The 16,210-nt window shown below is 37.1% G+C and overlaps 1 protein-coding gene across 1 annotated transcript in view; it reads right to left on the bottom strand.

Moving 5' to 3' along the window:
- The window catches only part of USH2A (usherin), a 785,755-nt gene that overhangs the window by 575,736 nt on the left and 193,809 nt on the right, over positions 1-16,210 (bottom strand). The window contains exons 16-19 of the mRNA XM_079900731.1: positions 14,745-15,239; positions 13,447-13,716; positions 11,640-11,809; positions 6,754-6,898 (exon numbers count right to left, since the gene is read on the bottom strand). Of these exons, the coding sequence (XP_079756857.1) occupies positions 6,754-6,898; positions 11,640-11,809; positions 13,447-13,716; positions 14,745-15,239 (1,080 nt within the window). The remainder of the gene's footprint in view (positions 1-6,753; positions 6,899-11,639; positions 11,810-13,446; positions 13,717-14,744; positions 15,240-16,210) is intronic.

Here is a 16,210-nt window from a genome sequence, read left to right on the forward strand (position 1 = left end):
CATGGCAATCTGTGAGCATGCTACAGCAAATTCTTCTCCTTGTAATTAACAGTAAATTGTTTTACTGCCATGCAATGAATGTTTCAGTTATATTGCAAATGAACTCCTAAATGTGCGGTTCTTTCCTAAGAACTGACTTATATCATTAGGCAATTAAAAAGTATTGCTTTGAACCAAAAGCTTTTAATCAAGAGAAATACAACTTCAACATTGCCTGAGAGCCATGGAAATTTGACACGGTGGTTAGAAGGGCAAAATAATTTCTGTTGTCGAAAGAGCAAAACAAACAAAACCAACCCTTCCGCGTGCTCAGGACTTCCCTGATGCTAAGACGTGAGAACTGCTGCCTGAAAAGACTGGGTGAGACAAGTGTGCACAGATACTGTTTATCTTAGAAGTGACTTAAGTCATCTGTCATTACCAAATTTCTCAGATTGACTTACACTGCTCTAATTGTAAAACAGTGCCTTTATTCTTGAAATAAATAATTGGATAATTAGCCAAGTTGAATCCGCAGAGGATTTCACTGCTGTTCAAGTGCTCCTGTCAAAGGTGAAGCAAATTCATTTCAGCTCGCCTCTGCAGCTCTTCGAAGAGGCTTTGATTTTTTTTTCCCCACTTTCCTGGCAGCAGCCTGAGATTCATGAGTCCATACATCAAGTCGGTAGTTTAACAACAAATGGAATTAAATTCAAAGAAGGGAAACTAATTGAAGGACAGCAACAAAAGTGTTTGGTAATGTGCTTTTTAATATGGCATGCCACATTTGCATGATAATTTTTCCTTTTTAGCATGGAGCAGAAAGTGACTAGCTTAATGAGGGATTATTCAAGACAGGAACGAACAAAATGCATTCATAACTAAGAACAAAGATTGTATTATGAAACAAAAACAGGCAACCTCAGAGAAGTAACTGGATGATTGGTTTATGCATTATGAATAAAAAGGTAGAAAAATATTTATATTAGTATTCACTAATGACTATATATACAAGATTGTTGTAATTAAAATTATAAATTAACATATTAAGAGTGCTTGTTTAATCACTCTGGGTCCTATTCACAATGAAAAGACTTATGTACCTGCATACAAAACAATGTGTATTTTCAACCCAGCCGCAAACATACATTCTACTTCGGATTCAGACAAAAATCTTAATGCACCACTAATTACCTGCTTAATGGGAGATGGGCACTTCTAAGCTAGTAGTGTAGAGGTCATTTTATGACAGGTAAAGGAAATAGGACATTTTTCCTCCAGGAATGGATCTCCAAAAGGAATTTCTCTGAAGGAAGGTTCAATTTGTACTTAATTCACAAAGGGCGGAAATGTACAAAGTTATTAGAGTAAAAGGGTAATCTTCAAGAAAAGTATAAGGGTGCCCAGTCCATCAGTTTATGACCCTTATATACCCAGAAGCAACTCCAAAGCCACCCATGACAGTTTCCTGAAGATTTTGCAATGGAGATGCAGCCGCTCCTGGGAGAATACCTCTCTCACATCAGCTCTCAGACTTTGTCACGGGCACCAAAACTAAAGGAGTAAAGCAATAAATATTCTGGACGAAATGTGTAATTCTAATAATATCTAATTAAAAAAATACTTCAAAGAGAGCAAATTATAATTCTCGCGCTTTTTAATGAAACATACATCTTTACAAGTATCTTTCTGATTTCTGTGACTGAGATTCAAGGAAAAATAACATGTTTAAGTGATTCAGTGCTTCAAAAAGGTTGACTACTACTTCTAATTTTGGGTGCTGTTCAAAATTTTTAAATGGTCGCTGGCTTCTTCTGATTCCTGACACTTCACTCACATGAACTACATTTAGACTTGAGTTAAATTTCTCACAAATCCATTAGAATTCACTGGAGTAATATATACCCTCCAAATTGTAACTTTATTACTAGAAGAAACAGAGCAGGAAGAATCATAGCTGCAACTTAATTTTTATTCCTTTCCTACAATGGTCAACAAACCTGTTGACGATTCAAAAGGATTGACCTTCTCACTGTTTATTTCTATGACTTAATATCTATCAGTTACGCACAGAGGTTTAATCCTAGGAAAATTTTAGAAAACAAACCTTATTCACCTATTAAAAACAAAGGAGGCAAGAAGGATATTGGATCTGTAATTGCTGGGGTTTTCTTTCTAATAAAAACAAGTCCATTCTCCCTGATCCAAATACCCCTGAAAATGGTATATTTCATAATAAATCCAGTGGCAAGCAAAAATTTTTTTTTATACTTTTGTCATGTAAGTGACTTTATTCCCTGCTTGGCAGATGAAGAGTCAGAGAATTCTGACAAAATAAATGAAGGGATAAAGAAATAAAAAATTTCCCAGAAGAACGCTAAAATAATTTTTCCTTCAGAAAAGAAAGGATTTCACATGTGAACAAAGTTAATATGTTCTTTTTTTAATGGAAATTGAGTAGAAGGAACATTCTGGCAAAGGACAAAAAACTACACATTTAAAATTTACTATCCCATCTTCTCCTGCAACTGTTGAATTTTTTACCTTCCAGCTTCTGCTCTAACCATGTTAATCAGAGTGCAGCCCAGAGAGTCATCAGTGACCCCACGTTCCTTGCAGTTTACATTTTTCCTACTTTCCCTACAGCATGTGACCCTACTGACAACATTCTCCTTCTAGAATTCTCTCTCCCCTTGAGTTTTTGGATACTGCTTTTTCTACGTTCTTCTTCTAACTCTGACCACGTCTCTGTTCCCTTTATTCCTCCTTTCCTCTTCCTCCCAAAATGTGAGCATTCACTGAGATGTAAACTTTTATTTTGTATTTTCTCTGCCTTCACTAATACATTAGCATCCATAGTTTCGCCTCCTTCTACATGCAGGTGACTATAAAACCCGCATCCTTCGTAAGCTCCAGATCTGCATTTTCTGCTGTTGGCTGGTTATAATTGTCATGGATGTGTTTCCATCAGATAATCAAACTGAAACTCATGGTTTTATTTCTCCCATATGTTCTTTCTTCGTCTCTTGCATTAGATTTAGTGGCATCACCACTGTCTAGGATATTTACTGTCATCTTCAATTTCTCTCTCTTCTTAACCTGTGGATTTCCCTTCCTTGATCTACTCTATTCCTTTCTCTTTTTTTTTTTTTTTTTTTTTTTGCGGTTCACGGGCCTCTCACTGTTGTGGCCTCTCTTGTTGCGGAGCACAGGCTCCGGATGCGCAGGCTCAGCGGCCATGGCTCACGGGCCCAGCCGCTCCGCGGCATGTGGGATCTTCCCGGACCGGGGCACAAACCCGTGTCCCCTGCATCAGCAGGTGGACTCTCAACCACTGCGCCACCAGGGACGCCCCTATTCCTTTCTTTTAATCTTTCCTTCTATTTATCTGATTTACTTTCTCATGGCCCCCTTGGAATGTCTACCAGTCTCTATTCCCACACTTTAATCTATTCTACACTATACTGACAGAGACATCTCTATAAACCTCAGCTTTCATCATGTCAGTATGGAACAGCCCCTCAAACAGTGACACATGGTATAATAGCTGCAAAAATCTTTACCAATTCTTTATAGTCCATTTCAAGTGCCACTTAACCTGAGCTAATTTCCCAGTCTCCTAAATCAAAGCTATCTATCCCGGTATTCTCCGTTCCCATAGCTTTCTTTTATCCTTTCCCCCAAGGTGTTAACCCTACCTGTTATTTGTCAGTACCTTAATGCAGACACCATTAAGGTATCTTTGAATGGATTCTACTAGAATCCCCTCCACCCAGTGTTTTAAATAGTAACCTTAATAGATGCTTACTGAATTGAGCACTCACAGCAAAACATAGCAACAATATGGTTACGATACATTATTAACTCTATATTGTAAACAACAAATTTGAAATGTGTAGTTTTTGATCAAAATCCTGAAATGCATGCCATAACTCTGAACAACATGCTCCTTACAGAACTGAAAAATGATGCTTTTCGATGTTAGCCCCCTACAGTTTACTTTTGCCATTCAATCCTTAGTTTTAGGACTCTCCACTGTTATATTTATGTTATAATACTGTTACGGAAACAAAGTTGTAAAATAAATTGCATGACTGCAATAACATTCGATTAGACATTCTATAACATTTACATTGTGACTGAGAAAAGTATTACAAAACAGTTATGATAGAAATCTTGATTAAAAATAACAATTTTTTTTGAGGATTTACTCTGTGCTGGGCACTGCTTTAAACACCTAACATGTATTTACTCCTCGGGAGAGCCCCGTGTAATAGGTTATCCTTATTTATAAATTGGAAAACTAAGGCACAGAGATCATATAATTTACTCAAGGTCACAAAGCTAGTAGATGGCAGAGCCCAAATTCAAGTTGCAGCATTCTGGCTTATCATTTTCCCCTAAAATACACAAATAAACTCTTATTTGAAAAAGTCAATTAACTTGCACATCTCATGGCTTTCGGAGACTATGAGAGGTTTCCAAGGTCTGTTTTTCAGGGATAAAGAGGCAGGGAGAGGACTCAGAGGGCCTAGATGAGTTCTGCTCCACTCAGCTTCCAGTGCATGGAGTGGCCTTAAGCCTCCTCACCAGTGACTAGAAGAAGAGCACATAGCACTGGGGCGCAGTGAGTTCCACGGCCCAGGAACTCTTACTGCAACCAATGAGGATGACATTCACACAGATGTGATCATTGGTCCATTAAGCAGGGAAGATACCGTTCTATAGACATTTTCCCTGCCTTTCTCTTTCCATGTCCAGGGTCTGTCTAGTCTCTGGGGACTGGCATGTCTCTGTTCAGTTCTTTTAGTTTGTGTCTATGAAAAAAACAGAGTAGATCCTATCTAAAGGAGAGAGCCTGTCCTAACAGTGCTGGAAACTTGGGCATGTGAGGTGCAGCTGAGAGGTCCCTCAGTACACAGCCTGGAGGAGAGAAGACTTGGCTGGGGGTATTGTTACTGAAGATGTTATTGGAAGTGATGTCATGACGAAGGTGAATTAGAGTGAGGACAGCGCGCAAGGGAGTGGAAGGAGAATGTTCAATAGGAACCAGAGGGAGGTATCTTGGATTAGTATCACCTTTGAAATTGCGTTTCAAAGAGGTCTCTAAACATGGTAGGATGTGCCAGAGAGGTGTAGTTCCCCCACCACTAAAGGATCAAACACAGGTTGGACAAACACTTGGAAGGAATGTTGCATAGGATATATTAATATTGGCTAGACAGTCACCCTAGATGACTTTGAAATGTTTTACAACCCTGAGAAGCTGTGATTTCAGTTCTGCTCGGTCACATCATCGGAGTCCCTTTATCCTCCCCTAGATCTCAGGCCAACCTTTGGTTGGTGTGGTTTCTGTTTCCACTTTCTCCAGCCCCCAGGACAGATTCCCCTTTTAATTTTTAACCTCTAGTCCCAAATTATGTCATTTTTTCTAAAAGAGACAGGGAGTCTTCCCCTGTTATCCACACCCTGTAACTCTCTAATAACATAGTATATAAAAATAAATAAATATTCTTATAGGAGCACGGTGTTTTTTGTTCAAGCTAGGTACTCCATAAATACTTGTACATATAGGTTAAATATGTGAAAACGCAAAGAGTTCAGTCAGAGATAATAAAACATAATTACTTGGAACTTTGGAGTCATTCTCATTATTGAAAAAAAAATTTTTTTTTTCTTTGGCCGTGCCACGCAGCACGTGGGGATCTTAGTTCCCCAACCGGGACTGAACCCGTGCCCCTTGCATTGGGAGCACAGAGTCTTAACCACTGGACTGCCAGGGAAGTCCCCATCATTGGTGGACAATTTGAAGAAACAAAATTACTTGTTATATTTGAAGTTTGTTGTATATTGATACAAGATAATTTGAGCCAAACAAGTTTTTCCAGAATGAAAACAAAATAAAACAAGACAAAAACTATGGAATTGTATATGAAGACAGTAAGGAAGAAGGTCTAAGGAGTATTTTCATAGCTAAACATGTTTGCATGCTATCTGTCATTGCCTAGGAGTCTCTTAACCTCCTCACATCTGGACATTTCCTTAAAGAGCACCAGGAATCTAAGCCCTGTTGGATGCTGACAGAAAAACTGATTTGAAAATATCCTAAATGGTAAGTAATTGGGTTATATAGGTGTTAATAATACCTGTAATCAAGTTTGTGTGAACCTAATTTGTCGTAAGTGAAGCAAGCAAAAAATTATACAAACTATTTCCTGGTAAGATTATACTTGATAACAAGTCGTTATTTCAATTTTATGTACTTAGGAGCTTCATGTTCATAATAAAAAGATTAATAAGCACACTACTGCCTATCCAATAAAGGCAAAATATGACACCAGGGCAACCCAGTGATTTCTGGATGTCTGCTGTTAGCTCCATGGCGCAGGAGGGGATAGACCAAATCCCACACAAAAAAAGTTAGGATTGAGAGGAGGAGTATTCTGAGTCCTCAGAAGAAGCCTGCCAAACACTTCAAACAATTGTTGGGGCACCTTTAGGACTCAGGGTGGTGGGAGCCCTGTAGTCACTCTGCATCTAATTATGTTTCTTATGGTGACACAGTTGCAACTCAGGAATGTTCAGGGCTCTTAAGTTTCTTTTTCTGTGTCATCTTTTTCTATGTCAAGGTCAGTAGCAATAAGGGCTAGTGAGGGAGAAGGAGAAAGCAGAAAAGACAAATATTAAGTCCAAACTAAAGAGGGTATTGAGCTTTGTAAGTGTTTTGTTTATAAATACACAATGTATTTTTCATGTCCTTTAGAACTTGCTTACCTGCTGCTAAAGTCCGTCCTCCTCCCGAAGCACTGGTTATACAACCAACTGAATTGCAGAGAGAAATAGTAAAGTTGTATATCCTATAAGGTTGTAGTCCTTTTACAATATAAGACAGTTCTTGGGATTTAGCAGTGTACAACATCTGTGAAGCAAAAAGAACTAGACGTCAGATAATAGATAATCAGTGTGAAAAATATTAGCTTGACAAGCAAAGTTCCAGGAATTCTGACAGAGGGAATTATTGCCAACCACGATTAGGAAAAGGGATTCTTTTTGAAGGGCCTCAACAAGCTAGGATTTAATTGATAATTGTACAATCACACTGCTTTATGAGGTAATAATCCAGTTCCTGAGTGGATAAATGAGGAAACCGAGTTATTGCCTCATAAAGCAGCATGGTGGTGCAGTTCGTGTCACTGATGGTACAGATAAAGAATGGTGACACTGTCACTGTTATCGTGAAAAAGTCCAAATAAAACCACGGGGCTTGGCCAACATGAACCCAGTGCAGTAATGCCCACATGCTAGGTGATGGAGCTGGTACAGAAAGATGTCACTATGTTCAATCAATCCCATCATTTGTTTTTTTTTTTAAAAAAAAGCCACAGGAAGGAAAAGGGGAAAAAAGGAAAGATTACTGAGCACCCACATGAAGTCAATTCTCAATTATCTTTCTTGTACAACTGAGCATAAGCAGATTGATCAAACAGTTACTTTTTTTTTTTTGAAATCCTGTCTTTATCACACATTTTCAAATGAAAATAGCAGATTTGAGCAACGGAGACTCTATGGTCCATAAACAAGTAATTAAACAATAAGCACTGAGAGCTTGTCCTGTCATTATAACTAGAATTGATCAAAAGCAACCATGTAAATTTGCTTAGTCTGTAGATACAAAGACCACTGGTGATTATATTCAGGAAAAAAAAGTCATTAAAATGGATAGTCTGACAGCAAGCATGAGTACAAAGCTATTTTTCTAAGGGATACTGATATACATTCATATGAAATAATCTTCCATAAATCTAAATACTACAGCTAACTGTAAAGATTCATAACATTTGGAGTCAATTTCTAGATTTTGTTTTCCCTTTAGGAGTACAATAAAATTCATTTGGAATATGTGCCTGGGTACTGACTTTAAAATTTCATAAACTGAGAAGTTCTAGAAAGCAGTGTGTTTGGAATATAAATTATATTGCTTACATAACATTTTTCAGAAATAAAGGTGACTTTGGAGATTCAAAATATCTAGGAATAATTTAAAACACTGGCACCATTTTCTTGCAATTACATTTAGAAATCAGAAAAGCATCAAACACAGAATTATTAATCCTTTTTCCAATTTTAAAATGGCTACTTAGGTTTTGAAGATATAAACTTTTTTCTTTTGTGCAATGGGATTTAAAATTTTCTAAGAAAAATAAAACTTTGAAATGAGTAAATCTTACTTAATATTGCTATAAGATTTATCTTATTTAGCACAATCTTCATGGGATTTAATGCAGATTTTTAGAAAATGAAATTGTTTCTAAGATAAAATACATTAAGGTATTTCTTATTTAATTAAAAAAAGATAAAATACATTAAGGTATTTCTTATTTAATTAAAAAACTTGAATCATTTTTAAACAAATTATTCTTTGTCTCAAGAACACATCATGAGGGAGGGGATGAACAATATGGAGGTTCCTTAAAAAACTAAAAATAGAACTACCATACGACCCAGCAATCCCACTACCGGGCATATACCCTGAGAAAACCATAATTCAAAAAGAGTCATGTACCATAATGTTCACTGCAGCTCTATTTACAATAGCCAGGACATGGAAGCAACCTAAGTGTCTATCAACAGATGAATGGATAAAGAAGATGTGGCACATATATACAATGGAATATTACTCAGCCACAAAAAGAAACAAAATTGAGTTATTTGTAGTGAGGTGGATGAACCTAGAGTCTGTCATACAGAGTGAAGTAAGTCAGAAAGAGAAAAATAAATACTGTATGCTAACACATATATATGGAATCTAAAAAACAAAAAAAAATGGTCATGAAGAACCTAGGGGCAAGATGGGAATAAACACACAGACCTACTAGAGAATGGACTTGAGGACATGGGGAGGGGGAAGGGTAAGTTGGGACAAAGTGAGAGAGTGGCATGAACATATATACACTAGCAAATGTAAAATAGATAGCTAGTGGGAAGCAGCCGCATAGCACAGGGAGATCAGCTCGGTGCTTTGTGACCAGCTAGAAGGGTGGGATAGGAAAGGCGGGAGGGAGGCAGACGCAAGAGGGAAGAGATATGGGGATATATGTATATGTATAACTGATTCACTTTGTTATAAAGCAGAAACTAACACACCGTTGTAAAGCAATTATACTCCAATAAAAAGGTTAAAAAAAAAGAGGGAGGGGATATGGGGACATGTGTATGCATATGGCTAATTCACTTTGTTGTGCAACAGAAACACAGTATTGGGAAGCAATTATACTCCAATAAAGATCTATTTAAAAAAATTTTTAAAGAACACAAAATGAAATGTAATAAAGATAAAATGTAGACTAATACTAATTTTGATGAAATTTTACTTCTTCTCTACATATAGTTGTTATAAATTACATGATTTTTAAGAGACACTTATCCTAGAGCTTGGGGCATGTAAAATCATCCCTCAGATAAACTGTGTCTTTATCATGTACATAGACTCATCTTAACAAGTCTTAAAGGATGTATCTAATTGAAAGTTTTTTGTGGGATTAATCTTTAAAGAGGTGAGAAGAACTTTGTAGGAGTTTAAAATACTACAATGATAACAGCATCACTTCTCTATATGTCTTCTACCACATTCTTAGGTAAAGATCCTTTAACAGTTATTTTTACAGCAGGCTTTCCCCAGAAATTTTGGCTATTTATTTACCAAGATTATAACAAGACATGCTCAGGTCAGTGTGGATACAAACTTAATTGTTGAGAACATAAAAAATTTGACTTTGCCACTTGTGATTTCACTTTCTTGAATATATGATTAGGTAGATGAATATTTGCAGGAGAGGGTATAAGAGAGAGAATAAAGTGACATATCTATATTCTTATTTTAATTCAGACACAAAGAAAAGACTTTGAAACAAACAAAAGATTTATATACATAAATTTTGTCAATATAAAAATTTTCCTGTTCCATTGAATAATATTTTATAAAATGTAATGTAGCCATATCCCGTTAATAATAATCACTAATAATAACAATATCTAATATTTGTCAAGCTCTTTAAGCTCTACAAAAACTGTATAGATAAGCAGGAATTGTTTTCCCATTTTACACATGAATAAAACCTGAAGCACAGAGATGTGTGATATGGCAAGTAATTGGCAAAAGCGGGATAAAAACAAGTTGATTTCTGGGATGTGTTGTATAAACTATGTTTTTTTTTTCTTATCTTGGTTCCTTGGAATAGACTATTATAATACAAGTAACAGCCAGAACGCATTATATGCTATGCTAGCTGGTAATCCAAACCCACATGTCACCCACCATTCTGACACTGCTGGCTCAATCTCAACTCCTACCTATGACTCCTTGGAGGAACCTTAAGACTTGTGAGAGTAGAAAAATGTGGTTTGATTTGCAGTTGGGTTGTCTTAGTATGTGGTTCATGAAGTCCAAAATGGGTGCTGATTGCTCTATAGCTCCATTCAGGGATGGTCCTAAAACCCAGCAATAAAAAGAAATCCTTTCAATGGGCAAAACTTTAGGTAGCGCACCTGGTGATTTATTCTTTGTGGAAAGGGAAGGGTCCCTGAATTATATGGCTGTGGTTTGGTTGTACTGAACATGGCCATAAAAGAAAAAAAGACTAGAAAATCAGGAACTAGGATGTCTAGGGAAGAAGACTGTGGACAGGTCCATGGGACAGGGCAACAAGTAAGTGCAAAGATCTTTTCCTGTCCTGTTAATGTCCTCCAAAGAGCATCTTCCTCAGAAGAGATGCTAAACAGCCAAGTATGCAGAATGACTTGTCCAGTTGACATCAGCCGGTCTTTGTCATTGGTCACTCTTATGCTGATAGAAAGGACACTGGTCACATCATAAACTGGAGGGTAACAAGAGCCTCTCATCCTCCAGGATTATTATACATATCAAATGAATTAGTCTATGTACACAGTAAAGCCTCAGTAATCTTAACCTATGATCATTATTCTCATTACTGCTGGCTGGATATAACTCACTAGAAGGAAATATGTCACTACATATCCCAAACCTTGAACATGTTCACAACCTTTGCTATAAGCTGTGATAAACTGCATCCCTCAGAATTTATTCTTAGGAAATAGAAATATGCAAAATGTACATATAAGATGTTCTTATCAATGTCATTTAGATTTCCAAGAGAATTAATACAATAGACATATCAATTGATTGTGGATTGGTTGAACCATTATTGTGTACCCAGATAATATGATAGTACACAGCTACTGAATGTCAGCTTCTTGCAAGATATTTAAGGATATATGCTAAGTGGAAAAAGCAGATTTCATGAAACAAAGTTATACCAACTTTATTTCCATATACCCTTATATTAGGAAAAATGAGTGATATAAGTATTTTGAGCCTTGTGTACATAAATATTATATTAAGAAACGAATGCCCCCTTTAAGGATTGTATTGGGTTGGCCAAAAACTTCATTCGGTTTTAAGTAAAAATAAGACATATTTTTCATTTTCACCAAGAAATTTATTGAATGTATTCATTAACTGAGCAAACTTTTTGGCCAACCCAATATAAATGAAAATTCTGTCAGAATTCTGCAAATACAGAAAATGTCAATATGAAGACATAATTCAATTCTGAAAGGTCGTTAGTTGAAAATAACAATACCTGTGAAAACACCACCGGACTAGATTGTTGAGGTGATTGTTCAGAAACCATACTGACGTTATACCCCACAACTTTTCCTCTTGTCACATTATCTGCTGGCATCTCCCAGGACACATTGAGCGAGTATGGTGAGAGGGCGGAGACTGAAGGAGGGGTCATGAATACAGGCGCTGTTAACAACAACAATAACAACAGCCAAGACAATGAATGCTGTATTCACAGGTTTTCAACCTGAATTCACATATTTATCCTAGTTTCTGAAACACCTCACTCCTTACGTAATATTCTAATTTTAAAAAATCAAAGAAGATGCTGGTGTGTATAAAAGCTACTCACTCACTTATTTTTATATCTGCAAGGATGTTCTCCACCTTCACATTACTAACAAGGATATTTTCCATTTACAAAATTAAAAAATAGGAATTTGCTTGTGTTCATAAAGGTAACTAGTAGATAGCTGGGGAGGAAACCGTAGGTCTTATGACGTCTTTGAAAGGAGAAGCCACAAAAACAGAATATGTCTCAGTCCACAAAGTTTAGAACAATGCAGAGTGACATATTGGATTTCTTACATAGAGAAGTAATTCACTGAGCTCCTGGGAGAATATTACTCTTTAGAAAGAGGGAAATCGAAATAACTCTTTAGAAAGAGGGAAATCGAAATAACTCTTTAGAAAGAGGGAAATCGAAATTCTAAATAACCCCGAAGAAATTCGAAAAGTTTTCAATAAATCTGGATTGAAATGTTCAGGGACATACACATCTACATTCTCCCCCTGCCATCCTTGAGATCTTAATATGGATTTTAAATGTGTTAACCAAAGGTGTATTATAAAAGGACCTCCTTGCACTTTCATTAGCCAGTGACCCATACGATTATGAGGGTCCAGTATTGCTGTTTCATCCATTACTTTTCATTTCTGACCTTGACTTTCCCCTTCCAGAATGCCATGGCTCATCACTTGTGCTATCATGGCCCTATTATTTGGACAAGATGGCTGGGAGTCATTAAGACGTGCTCAAGCACAATGCACATTTTATTCATGAAATGATTCCCTTGGACATCAAACTTGAAGCTACACTTACCCTCCACAGTCCGAACAGATCCAATTTAAATCGGGATGTGGGTTTCTTTGTATATCTATAGATTCAAAGCATAACAAAAGTGTAGTTTTTTTGTCATGGGCTCATGAAATTTGAAGTGTTTATAATATAAAGAATGAGGTGGAGGATTAAAAATAACTCATTTGCCTTAGTAAAGCTATCTTAAGAAAATTAAAACTTTTCACCATCTTTCCTTACCATATTGCCAACTGCTTATAAACACACTTGTGAATTATAGATTTTGATGTCTGGGATTATATTTTAAGGTACAATTTGGTACCTAAGCTATTTGTTTTGGAAAGAGAAAGAAAAACAAAAACAGATTTGTGAAACTGGTAACAGTTATATCTTTCACTGAACATAAATTGTACTGAATCTGGAGCAAGATGGGACATATGGCCAGCCCAGGACTGGAAACCAATTGCTATTTTTGACAAGCATTCCCAAAAGACTATAACTACAGTTAAGTCATTTTGGCGCCTTGAAGTAACAACTAAAACATTCTTTTTTTCCCTAGAACTTACTGCAAGAACTTTGTGACCTTGACTTATCTATGAAACCAATCTATGCATTCAGTATTTCCTTGGTTTATGTAAATGTACAACTCTTGCTTTTCGAATGTATTTAGTGCTGTTGACTTTACTTTGAGGCAATATTTTCATTCAGGAGTTTCCAAAGTAGAGTTCAAAGCATTAGTCTTCACCTGATTCTCCCGTTCTTCCTGTGGTCCAGGCAGAAGACACACTCCCAGCCATGTTCACAGCTAAGACTCTAAACTTGTACTTGGTGTACGGCTCCAAGCCAGTGACGATTGTGGTTGGTTCGGGAGGTTCTAATGCATTTTCACTGGCTGATTCTGCAAGTGGGTAAGGACTGAGCCAGCCACTGCTCTGAAAAACTCGACTTTCTGCTGACCTGGTTTCTCCATTAGATCTCAGTCTTTCCATGTATAGTTCATATCTTATAATTATGCCTAGAAAAGTGAAACGGTGGACAAAGAGGACTTATTAGACAAATGGGCTATTTTAGGGGTGGGGTGATGTTAGGTTATGTGAAGAGTCCTGGCTTTCCTTGTTCTTCTGACTCAATTACCTGTCTATTTTCTTGGTAATCCACATGATAGGTACTTATTAAAAAAAAAACCAAACTACAAGTTGATAGCTACATGAATGCATATTACTGAAAAGCATATTCATGGAAAACGAAAACAGCGCAAAAGTGTACAAACACAAAATAACTATAATTTATGATAGGTAAAGTCAATATTTTTCAGGATGATTGGTCATAATTTATACTAAGAATGGCTATCTCTTTTCGGAAATGTGATCACTGTACCTTCAATTTGTATAGTTTCAAATCTGGGGATTTTAATTTGATTATCTGCTTAACATAAGCCTTGTTTACATAAATATTAGAATATTACAGTTCATTTCCACCTAGTTTTATCAAGTAACTCAAAAATCCTAAGAAAAAAGCTTTTGTTATAATACAGACATGATATTAAATTACTAAAAATCTATGAAGGTGTGCTGGTCTGTATAACCAAGGGTTCAATTATATAAGCCCAAAAATTAACTTAATGGAGTCAGCTAGCCTATATACATATTTTTTTGTATTATTTCATATCTTCTTCTTGCTTAAAAGAAAATTTACTGCTTATGGGTGCCCTAACTTGTGACACAGTCAAATATAATGCATTTCCTAAGTGAGTTTCAAATTAGAAACATCATTCGTGTTACGGCAGATGTCACTAAGAGCAAAGATAATATTAGCCTTCTAGGGGGCAATTTAAATGAGTGGAATTTGTTATTAGATTAAAGAAATATACTTATTCTACTAACCAGGACAAATAGTATATCTTTAGAAATTGTTTCCCAATTATGACATCATGCAGTTATAAAACTGAAAATGGTTGTCAGAATCTTATTGCACAATTCCAAATACCCAGATTCTCCTGCATGTTTTACCCAAGAATGGGAAATCTAGGCCTTGAATTCCTACCATTTGGTTCCATCGGTGGAGCCCATTCTACGTGAAGCTCTGTGGAACTGATCTTCCGCACCTCGGGTGGACCCAGCCTTCGGGGAGGTGCCTGGGCTGTGGTCACTGTCAAAGGGGTGCTGTGTAAACAGCCCCCGCTAGTACACGCCTGTACAGCAAAACGGTATTTGGTGAATGGAACCAGATTCCAGATGGTAGCGGTGGTTTCAGGACCTTCATAGGGAACACAGGGCTGGATGCCATCTAGAGGAGCACAGGACAAAATATATTTCTCGACAGGACCAGAACGATTTGAAGGTACAGTCCAGGTAAGTGTCACAGAGTCTGAGCTAATAGGACTGATATAACTTAAGTTCAGGCTTCCCTCTGGGGCCCCTGGTTTTGTCCTGTACGTGACAGCTGCACTCCTTGTTGAACCACTCAAGCTGCTGGTCTCGAGGTAATAGGAATAGGAGGTATATGGTGACAGCGCAGTGTCTAAGAAGTACTGAATACCTGAAATTTTAAAAAAAAAAAGAAAAGAGTTACATTCCACAAATTGGCAAGGAAACATTTCTAATTATTTTTCTGTTATATAACATAACTAGATTAAACTACACCAATCCACTCTTTTGAATAAAAGTATGGTTCATATTTTTAAAAATTGAGATGAAGCAAATACTGGTTACTTTTATTGTGCAGTACAATATAAGAAAAGTGCCTTTTGTAATGATGCATATTTAGAAGCTAAAGCTTTTGTTTTGTTCTTTGTATGATACAGCGTCCTTTTTTATATGCTAGAAACCTAATGCCCAAGGTGATGGTATTAGGAGGTGGGGGGACTTTGAAAAATGATGACATCATGAGGGTGGAGTCCACACATGGGATTAGTACCCTTGCAAAAGAGGGCCCAGAAAAATCCCTCATCCCTTTCACCATGTGAGGACACAGCGAGAAGCTGGCAGACTGCAACCCCGAAGAGGGCCGTCATCAGAACCCAACCGTGCTGGCACCCTGACTTTGGACTTCCAGCCTCCAGAACATTGAGAAATGAATTTCTGTTGTTTAGAAGCGACTCAGCCTGTGGTATTTTGTTATAGCAGCCTAAACAGACTAAGACAGGGACCATCTGAGTGAAGGGTTATTTTGACATTCTGTTACATATAGCATTGCAAATTCTTCATGAAAATATGTTGACTATCAGACTAGAGTCCAGTCAGGTCACAGAAAGCACAGAGTAATCTGAACAAGGAAAGCAGAATACACAGAATGATTGAGTACAAAAGGGTTTTACTTACTTAGGGGACCAGAAACCTCTAAAGAATGCAGGAAGAGAAGAGACAGAGACAGGGAAAAATCATGACCCCCAGGGCTGAAGCAGAGCACCTAGGGAAGGAACAGAACTGGAAGAGATAAGACCTGGGATGAGATCAGACTTTGTTGGACGGGGTGCAACCGTGGCCCACTTGACGGTGAAGTTCGCTGAG

The sequence above is a fragment of the Stenella coeruleoalba genome (assembly GCF_951394435.1).
Source record: "Stenella coeruleoalba genome assembly, chromosome: 1".
In the NCBI taxonomy this organism is placed as follows: Eukaryota; Metazoa; Chordata; class Mammalia; order Artiodactyla; family Delphinidae; genus Stenella; species Stenella coeruleoalba.